This window comes from Asparagus officinalis, chromosome 7 (genome assembly GCF_001876935.1).
Source record: "Asparagus officinalis chromosome 7, Aspof.V1, whole genome shotgun sequence".
Classification (NCBI taxonomy): Eukaryota; Viridiplantae; Streptophyta; class Magnoliopsida; order Asparagales; family Asparagaceae; genus Asparagus; species Asparagus officinalis.
In genome coordinates this window covers 113,364,487-113,375,490 of record NC_033800.1, presented here as the reverse complement: position 1 = coordinate 113,375,490, position 11,004 = coordinate 113,364,487, and the positions used below count along the sequence as shown (strand labels likewise).

The following is an 11,004-nucleotide window of genomic DNA, read 5'->3' as shown; positions in this document are numbered from 1 at the left end:
AATTGGCATTTAAATCGGATTAGATTAGCATAAGACCCTAATCACCCCCCCCCTCTAGGGTCTAACACATACCAGACCCAGGAAACATCATTTCGCACCAAGCCTTGCCCTGCGGGAGGATCTATCTTATGAAGAACTATCGGTTCGAGTGCTAGGCTTTAAGGAGAAGCAGCTAAAAAACAAGTACATATCACTAGTTAAAGTGTTATTGAACAATCGAGGCGTTGAGGAGGCAACATGGGAACTAGAATCTAAGATGCGAAAAGTATATCCACATTTATTTTGAGGGTACGTAAAAAATTTCGGGAACGAAATTTCATTAAGGGGGGAAGTATGTAACATTTCCTTTTTCCTTCAGATGACTGGATACCGTTACCAATACCGCTCTATAAATTAGTAAATTCATTCATTTTTATATCCCATATAATCTTCTAGCATGGGGATTTTAACTTAGCTAATTTTCATATTATGATCTTGTTAACGAAGTTATAGCATGCATACAAACTTAGCATGTAAACCTAAACCAATCATGCTTTAAACTATAATTAGAGATAAACCATTTGTTATATATCTAATTTGAAACTATATAATTAACATAATTATTTAATTTATTCAGCCATGTTAGTGGGTGAAATTTGCATAAAAACCCTTAACTTTGACCAAATTGAAGATTCCTCTTCACATAGGCCTTATTTATAAATGCACACACCTCTCATTTTGTCATTCAAAAAAAATCTCCAAAACCTCATCCCTCCCCTCTGGCTGACCAAACCCCAGTCCTCTCCTCTTGTAAAAAAAAGAAAAATAAATAGATTCTATAAGCTCCCTCTCTCAAGCTCTAAACATCGAAGAAGGAGAGGAGAAAGAAGATAGTTGAGGATTTTGGAGGAGGAAGTGGAGCAAATCTCAACCTTAGATATAATTCTCTTTTGAATGTTGTTATTAAGGATATTAGACTGAGATTATATGATTTAATTTGGTTTTGATCTTGCATGTGAGGTTTTTATCATTTGCATGTCAATTTTATCTTAAAACAGAATTTCGTGCAGAAATTTCCAGCAGGATATCCTATCAGTGAAAAGATCATAACTTTCTTTGTATATATCCAAATGTAGAAATTCTTTCTGTTCTAGAAACTATATTTCCGTGACTTTCATTTGAGACCTTATTTGTTTAATTCTGAATAACAACATGCAAAAGAGAATTATAATCAAAACCAAATTAAATCTTATAATCTCAGTCTAATATCCTAAATAACATGCAAAAGAGAATTATACCAAGGATTGAAACTTGCTCCACTTTCTCCTCCAAAATACTCAACTGACTCCTTTCTCCTCTCCTTCTTCAATGTTTAGAGCTTATGGAATCTATTTATTTTTCTTCTTTTTTTTACATGAGGAGAGGGGCTAGGGTTTGGTCGGTCAGAGGAGAGAGATGAGAGTTTGGACACTTTTTTTTAGGATGGAAAAATGAGAGGAGGGGTGCACATATATATAAGCCCATGTGAAGAGGAATCTTCAATTTGGCCAAAGTTAAGGGTTTTTGTGCAAATTTTATCCACTAGCATGGCTGAATAAACTAAATAATTATGTTAATTAGAGAGTTTCAAATTAGGTATTTAACAAATGAGTTATCTCTAATTAAAGTTGAAAGCATGGTTGGTTTAGGTTTACGTGCTATGTTTGTATGCATGTTATGACTTAGTTAACTAGATCATAATATGAGAATTAGCTAAATTTAAATCCTCATGCTAGAAGATTATATGGGATACAATGAAGGAATGAATTTATTGATTTATGAATCGGTATCGATAACAGTATCCGATCATCGGAAGGAAAAAGACAATATTACATGCTTTCCCCCTTAAGGAAATTTCGTCCCCGAAATTTTTAGGTATCCTCAAAATAAATATGGATATACTTTTCGCATCTCAGATTCTAGTTCCCATGTTGCTTCCTTAACACCTCGATTGTTCCATAAAACTTTAACTAGCAATATGGACTTGTTTCTCAGCTGCTTCTCCTTAAAGCCTAGCACTTGAACCGATCGTTCTTCATAAGATAGATCCTCCCGCAAGGGCAAGGCTTGGTGCGAAATGATGTGTCCTGGGTCTGATACATACTTCTTCAAGTTCGATACTTGAAACACATTATGAATCTTCTCTAATTCTAGGGGCAAGGCTAGCCGGTAGGCCACAGGTCCAATCTTCTCCAAAATTTTGAATGGTCCGAGTTATCTCGGACAGAGTTTGCATTTCTTACCACCTCTTGATATTCCTTTCATTGGTGTAGCCTTCAGAAACACATAATCACCAACCTGGAATTCTAGATCCTTGCATCGTGGATCTGCATAGCTCTTTTGCCTACTTTGTACCGTCTGCATATGTTGCCGAATGGTTTGGATCTTCTCAGTCGTCTCTTAGATTACGTTTGGTCCAAGTAATCGACGATCACCGGTCTCTTCCCAAATTGGCAATTTCACCAATTTTGATGTCAATGATTTGGTTTTATTTTCACATGGGAATCTAAGACAAAAGATTTAAATGCCAATTCCTCGAGGTATTTCAACTAAGAACAGGAATACCTTGTCACCAAATATCATGAATCTTTATATGCACTAAATCAAGCAAGGTGCAATGGTTAGCCAAATTCTCTACTTCCTTCTTCAAGCTAGCTATACTCAATCTACGATTGGTTATTTCATGCTTTTCCAAAATTCTTCTTGTGCTTCCAACATTTGTTTCTACGCACTCAATACTCGATATAGCCTTCTGGCAATAAACATCTTGAAAGATGTTCTCCAAATACTTTTTCTATGGTTAATATTTGGTATTGCGTATTACCAAAGGAGGCCCTCTTCACTAACCCTATTAATATAAATGGCTTGTTGGATTTCTCATGTACAACATCAGTTATGCTATCAATATTTTGAGCCAATTCATGTATCAGCCACACACCCCACATCATGCTGCGGCTGACCTTCTTTGTTGTCTTAAAGTAGTCTAGGCAGAGATATTATTTTTCATGTACCAAACTCCAACTTCAAGCTTAATGCAATGCTAAAAAAGCTTCCAATCAAATAAATCATGGTCCATCCGGGGCTTGCGCTCTTCTTGCTGCTAGATCAATTTCACAAAATCTCTCATCGGATTCTTTTGCAGATATCAAAATCTAGGCAATAACTAACATATTGGGAGTTAAGATGGTTCACTGCGACACTAGTATACATAATCTTCCATCTGGCATAATAATAATATTATCCTCTAGACTGTTGTTTTTCAAGAAAGAACATAACTTATTGAGATTGGTTGTCATTTTACATGTGAACTTGGGTTATTTTGAACAATTCTTGCATCTAACAGTACCACTATTTAAGTACTTAACTAGCTGCTATTGTATAAGACCACTTGGCATATAAACAAGTTGAGCTTCCTAGATTATCATGCTCCAACTTGACTTAGTATATATGTTAAATTAGCCTCTTTCATTACGCAAATTTTCAATCAGTTAATCATTATTGGCTGTGTCGCCTTTCTACTCTGTGATTTCCAATTCAGGTCCTAAATATGAGTGATCATTGTTGAAAAACTATCTTGTATTTGACTGATCACAAACTCCTGTATAGAATATCTGAGGTGCGTGTTTCTACACAGGATTTCTACCAAAATAATGTCTTGTAACAATTACACAAACCTTAATGTGTGAATTCAAAGATATATTTTGCACTACAAATTAGAGCACTCAATGCTCTTCCACTGATTATATATAAGCACAACTGCGAGTTTCTTAACCAAATTTAGATTATTGATACCGCAACTTAAACTTGTACAAGTAAACAGGATAAGAACCCTAAAGAAGCATTCTAGTACCAGAGATTGAAAACTCTCTTAATAAATTTACGTGCCATCTATAATAACATAACATGTAAATGAAGTCATGGAGTTCACATCATCAATGGACTGGAGTACCAAAATCAAATTTGGAACTAGCAGGCATTAGAAACAAAAAGGTTGTATTGGGCACCTCAACACACAATGCTAAATATGAACGTCCAATATAGAGATTAAATCACAGGTAAACACCACTGACAGCAAAATCCATTACGAACTAAGAAACCACATACAGAGGTGAAAAATACAAATTATAGAACAATGTAGACCAAGACTCTAATAGTTCCTTATAAGGATGGTATCGAGAACCCACATACACAGTAAATGAAGAAGAAAAAAAGCTAAAGTAAGAAGATGAACAAAGTAAAGTCTAAATCCCACCTCAAATCTTCTGAATCCTCAGGCAGTTGTATTGGGCACCCTTCCCCTGAGACAAGGAAAGCCCATTTCATCATCAGCTGCTCACAGCTCAAACTCATCGTCGAGCTTCAACGCCTCGGCAGCCGCCTCCTCTTCCTCATCATCAATCACAAAGTACGGATTATGCACCTCCGGCCTAAACTTGTAGCCCGTAAACACATAGAAAGCCAACGTCGCCAGCTCTCCAGCAACAACACTGGTCCAAAGATACCGATACGAAGTGATGGTAATCAGCGCGTAAACAACCACCCTGGTGAAGTAAATGTAGCAAATCACAACTATGTAGTACTGCCTGAAAAGGGTCAACTTCATCAGATTAACCGCAGCCTTCCCATCGGTCCTCGCAGCCTCCCGAAGGTTCTTAATGGACCAAACAATCGGGAACAACACAGCGCAGCAGCAGAGCACGTCGACAAGCAGGAAAACCTGCTTCCAAGTGACCCAATCCCTTGCATAAGGCCCAGACTCATCGATGGCAACCTGGGCGATATTCGCCACAATCTGCAGCGGGATCACAACCATCAGCACCTTCTTCTCCTTGTCCTGCAGGTACGGCTTCAAGAACGACCACCCGGTCCCGATCAAGACGATCAGGGTGAAGAGGGAAATCCCCTTCAAGAAGCTGAATATGTAGAACAGCACATCCCACCCGTGGGCGCTCCCAGTCCTCTCGATGTACGACTTGTCCTCCGCCTCGCATATCAGATTCAGCGCCTTCAGAATCACAACGGCGAGCATGAAGTAATGGATCATGAACGCCGTCCTCCTCTTCTTGATCAAGATCGAGATCCAGACCACAGCCAGGGCACAGTAGGCCAGGAAGAAGGCGAAGTAGACCGTCGGGAGCACGGCGACCCGCTAGAGGTAAGATCCGCCTGGTGGACCTGGCCTCGAGGTTGTACATGCGGATCGAACGGACATGAGACCTTCGAGCTGGGGAAGGCAGTTGGCGAAGAGAGGGTGTACTGGCCCGGGTCGGTGACGTGGAAGACGGATCCGAAACCCGGGGGCGCGGACGGAGGGGGTGGAGGCGGACCGGGGGGCGGTCGAAGCGAAGAACGAAGCTTGACGAGCCGACTAGGAGGGCGCACGTGCGTCGAGCGTCCTGGATCTTGCTGAGCAGTGGATCCACGTCAGTCGCGGTGCTGAGGAAGACCCTAACTGAAGAGATCGAGGTCGGGGTTGGAGTCGGAGAGGGAGGATGGGAGGGAGACGTTGAGCTCTAGGATCCCCGTGTGGGTTTGAACCGAACTCGTCGAAGGGATACGATGTTCGGGCTCGTCGGATCGGATGTCCATGAACGCGGATCTCGGCGAGCGTCCGATGAGGAGGAGGGAAGGAGAGGAGAGGTTAGGGGCCTTTGGGATCGCCATCGAGATGAGATTCGATTCGGTGGATCTCTGATCTCGATGGGAGTCGGAAGAAATTGGAGGGGGTCGTTGAAGGATTTTGTGAGGGGTTCGCGGGGGAGTAAAGGGCCTTGGGAAGAGTGACGATTACGTGAGGTTGCCCCCCGGTTTGGGGGAGGGCGGGGGGTAATTTCGAGGAAGACGAGGGTTTGCTTTGGTGATCGTAGGTTGAACGCGCTCTCTCTGTCGGTGGGAAGTCGATGCGGGATATAAGACTCGAACGGCACGGGAAATGCCGGGCGACGACTTGGTATGAATATTTGGTCTATTCATTCATAAAAAGGACAAATTTTTAAAATGAGTCCTTTTTCAATTTTATATAGTAAAACCGGCCTGATTAGAAATTAATCTGCAAAAGCGATCATTTTCTTCAGAAAATGGTCGGTTTTGCAGCATCGATGTCTTCCGAGCTACACGGGACTAGCAGTCCCGTGTAGTTCGGACAGCAATTGAAATGCACGGGACTAGCAGTCCCGTGCATTTCAATTTTTTCTTTAGGATGGTCTCTGCTATTTTACTCGGGACTGATAGTCCCGAGTAAAAAGCAAAGACTTTTGCATTACAAACCAATTGCACGGGACTGGCAGTTCCGTGCTTTTCGAGGACACAAAAAGAAATGCACGGGACTAGCAGTCCTGTGCATTTCCTGTGCACAAAAACATGCACATGTTGCTTTTTCTTTTCCTATCAAATCCCTATATAAACTCATATATCAAATCTAAAAATCATAAATTACACCACAGACACAAACTCATTTACAAATTCAACAAATCACACCAAAAACCCACTTACAAATCCAACAAATCACGCCACAAACCCACTTACAAATCCAATAAATCACACCACAGTCTCGGCTACAAATCCAAAAAACATCTCACATCCCGAAATAGGTTTGTAATGTACATACCAAAATAGGATTGTAATGTATATAACAATATTGATTAGTTTACATACATCCAAGAACTCTCCTCCTCCTCCATTGTCTTCGGCCTCCTCCATCCCGACCTTCGATGAGTTCGTGATCCGGTTGCGTTTGTGGTTGTGACGGTCTAGCTCCGTCGTCAACACGTTGGGAAGGCCCGGCTTCATTGTCGTTTCTGCGCTGTCCTCGTTTTTGTTGTGGTTGACACATGTATACGAATTGTGTGTGATGCCCCTGGTTTCACACATGGCTGCAGTCCAGGGTGAACCTAGAGATGTCAAATCTGTCATGCACTCACACTGTGCAATAACAAGTTTCACCAATCATAGCAATATCCTCTAGTAAAATCAGAAATAAAGTGCATGTACAAACAGGCAAAAGAAGGAAAATAACTACAACTGACATTATATAAGAAAGAATGTCTAACAAATAAATCATGTCTCAATGAAAAAGTCTGGAATACATCTGTCATCATGAAATATATGAATGTATCACAACATGGATCAACTAAGAATGTATCAAGCTCACTGCCTTTACAAAATGTAATACTAAAATTCTAATGCCTGAATAGTAATATACTCTTCTGTGGAGTCTCTACTAGTAACTCATGTGTGTAATACCCCAACCCTTGAGAGGGTGATGTGATTAGTATTGATAGATTTGATTGAAATACTCATACCACCAAGATGCATCTTCTTTTCGGGAACCCAACTCTTAGAAACTCTAAAGTTAAGCGTGCTTAGCCTGGAGAAATTCTAGGATGGGTGACCCCCTGGGAAGTTTTCCAGGGAGCGCGTGAGTGAGGACAAAACGTGCTAAAAAGACATGTGGTGGTTTGTGAGGCCAGTCCATCAGATCTAATAGCGTACCGACTCCGGGATTCCGGTGCGGGGCGTTACAAATGGTATTAGAGCTCTAGTTCCCGTATCCTTAGGATCATCCTGTGTCGGGTCGTGGAGCTAGGATAGAGTTTCTTAGGATTCATGTATAGAGTCTGTAAGAAATTCCTAGTATGAGTGAGGACGATATATGCGTATATCTCAAAATTTGAGAATTTTTTTTTTTTTGACAACTATTTTGGTGTAAATTCAAAGTATTTGTGTGAATACTATATGTTGCAAAAATTTCAATGTGATACGTTATTTATAAAGGTCTGTTTTGACTCATAAACTTTATTTTTCTTCTCATCAGAGAGAGAGAGAGAAATAGATGGCAGGACGTGGTAGACCTCGTACCAGGAGATCTAGCCAGGCAGAGTCACAGCAGACTCCATCAGAGCAGCAGCCAGCTCAGTCCGAGCCTCAGCAGGCTCCCCCCGAGCCGCAGCAGGCTCCTCAGTATTTGGTGGACATCATGGCTCCTCTCATTGCCCGGATGACAGCATTGAGGAGTTGGTGACGACTCATATAACACCACGGACACCACTACCACCGGTAGCTCAGCAGCAGGGGATACCTGCCATTCCTGTCAGAGACAGACCCCCAGAGGTCACGCCTGCAGCCATTCCTCTAGTAGTCCCGGATAGAGCCACAGAGCAGGAGGTTTGGCTCCGTATGGTGGAGAGGTATCAGAAGATGAGGGCACCAGAGTTCCAGGGGTCACCAGACCCTCTTGTAGCCCATAAGTGGAAGGAGGATGTGAGCAACATACTTGATATACTCAGTGTGGATTCAGTACAGAAGCAGAGGCTAGCATCCTACAGCCTGAAGGGAGATGCCAGGAGATGGTACCGACTTCAGTTTACTCCGAAGCAGAGGACGACCCTCACATGGGAGGATTTTATATACTTCTTTGATGGACAGTACATTTCTTCTGCAGCACGGACTGGGAAGGAGCTCGAGTTGTCCCGCTTGACTCAGGGGGATATGTCAGTGACGGATTTTGAGAGCCGGTTCATGGAGTTACTACATTTCACGAGGATGTGGCAGACGGGAGAGCGTCAGGCTCAGATGTTCTTAGCAGGGCTTCGCCCTAATCTTCGACGGTACCTCGTGTCCAGGAGGTTTTACTCAGTTAGGGAGCGCACCAGCAGGAGCCCAGCAGGGCAAGGGTCCGAACCAGCAGTCGCAGCGACAGCAGGGCAGAGGTCAGGCCCAGCAGAACCGACTCGAGGCGCCGCCAGCAGCTCAGAGGACTGAGGGACAGATTCGGGCAGTCCAGGATATTTCTCAGGGACAGATTATCCCCTATTCTCCAGCACCATCAGCAGAGCAGTCCTCAGCCACAGGCAGGGTTTATGCGGTAGTTCCTCGTGATCATGGAGCTAGCGGAGCTGTTGTGGAGGGTACGTTCTTTGTGAACTCTCTTCCCGCCCGTATTCTTTTCGATTCGGGAGCTTCGCATTCTTTCATCTCGCATGCATTTATGACTAGACTCCAGCTCGTAGCTCAGCCTCTAGACACCCCTTTATCTGTTTCCACCCCTTTAGGTGAGGTATCGCTTCTGGAGAGCGTTTGTAGGAGGTGTACCGTCAGTTTAGACGAGTCGGAGTTCATAGTTGATTTGATAGTGTTGCATATGTCCGAGTTCAATGTCATCCTTGGTATGGATTGGTTGTCTTCCTACCATGTTAGCATTGACTGCTTTGCGAAGACAGTCAAGTTGCGAGCGTCCGACGGGTCCGAGATCATTGTAGCCGCCTCTCAGGGAAACCGACATGCGGAGTCATTTCTGGCGTACATCGAGGAGGTGATGCGACGGGATCAGGGTGCTGAGTTATTAGAGACTAGAGTTGTCTCAGAGTATCAGGATGTCTTTCAGGACATACCTGGATTACCTCCGGTGAGAGAGGTGGAGTTCTGTATTGAGTTGCAGCCAGGCACAGCCCCGATATCCTGCGCACCCTATCGCATGGTACCAGCTGAGATGAGGGAGCTTCAGACCCAGTTGAACGAGTTGTTAGCTCAGGGTTTTATTCGCCGGAGTCATTCTCCGTGGGGCTTTTATTCGTCGGAGTCATTCTCCGTGGGGCGCGCCGGTCCTCTTCGTGAAGAAGAAGGACGGTAGTATGAGATTATGCATAGATTATAGAGAGTTGAACAAGGTCACTATCCAGAATAGGTACCCACTACCTAGGATTAATGACTTGTTTGACCAGTTGCAGGGTGCGCAGTATTTCTCGAAGATTGATCTTCGTTCTGGCTATCAACAATTGCGGGTAAGGGAGATTGATATTCCCAAGACCGCCTTTCTCACTCGATATGGTTCTTTCGAGTTCTTGGTCATGCCATTTGGGTTGACCAATGCACCCGCGGTATTCATGGACTTGATGAACCGGGTTTTCAGTCCCTTCTTAGATCAGTTCGTGATCGTTTTCATTGATGATATTCTCATTTACTCGAGATCGGAAGCGGATCACGAGGAGCATCTACGGATAGCGTTGAGGACTCTTCAGGAGCATCAGCTATATGCTAAGTTCAGCAAGTGCGAGTTTTGGCTTTCAGAAGTCAGATTTCTTGGCCATGTTATCAGTCGAGAGGGTATAGCAGTGGACCCGGCTAAGGTCACAGCAGTTCTTGATTGGGAGCCACCGAAGGCGGTGACAGAGATCCGTAGCTTTTTGGGCTTAGCTGGATATTATAGGAAGTTCATTCAGGACTTCTCGAAGATTGCGACGCCTATTACACACCTTACGAAGAAGGGTGTACAGTTCATATGGAGCATAGAGTGCCAGAAGGCCTTTGATATTTTGAAGATTAAGTTGACTATAGTGCCAGTTTTGACCATTCCGAGCAGTGACAGGACATTCGTCGTATATACAGATGCATCGTTGGCAGGCTTAGGAGGCGTATTGATGCAGACTCAGAGGGTAGTAGCCTATATCTCACGGCAGTTGAGGGTACATGAGCAGAACTATCCCACTCATGATTTGGAGTTGGCAGCAGTGATATTTGCACTAAAGTCTTGGAGGCACTACCTATATGGGGTGCAGTTTGAGTTATTCACAGACCATCAGAGTCTGAAGTACCTCTTTTCTCAGAAGGAACTCAATCAGAGACAGAGGAGGTGGGTTGAGTTTATCAAGGACTACGAGTTCGCGATCCAGTATCATCCGGGGAAGGCGAACGTCGTAGCAGATGCATTAAGAAGGAAGCGTCGGCATCGGGTTTCGGCCTTGAGGTGATCGCTGCATCGGGACCTTATCACTCTTAGCCAGTTTGATTTTAGACCCGAGATTGGAGGAACCAGTGCATTTTTGGGAGCTGTGACAGTGCAGCCATCTTGGAGTGACAGAGTTGTCAGAGCTCAGTTGGAAAACTATTGAANTTGGGAGCTATCTCAGTGCAGCCATCTTGGAGCGACAGAGTTGTCGGAGCTCAGTTGGGAGACTCTTTGATTCAAATCCGAAAGGAGGAGATTTCCAA

General features: G+C 43.6%; 1 protein-coding gene across 1 annotated transcript; it reads right to left on the bottom strand.

Annotated features, from left to right (window-relative positions):
- On the bottom strand, window positions 4,038-5,200 carry LOC109849652 (protein GPR107). The gene has a single exon (XM_020419512.1). The coding sequence runs from the start codon at window positions 5,060-5,062 to the stop codon at window positions 4,352-4,354; it is 711 nt and encodes a 236-aa protein (XP_020275101.1). The 5' UTR covers window positions 5,063-5,200; the 3' UTR covers window positions 4,038-4,351.

Coding starts and splice junctions, on each gene's coding strand:
- LOC109849652 (XM_020419512.1), bottom strand. CDS start 5,062: ATGATCCATTACTTCATGCTCGCCGTTGTGATTCTGAAGGCGCTGAAT.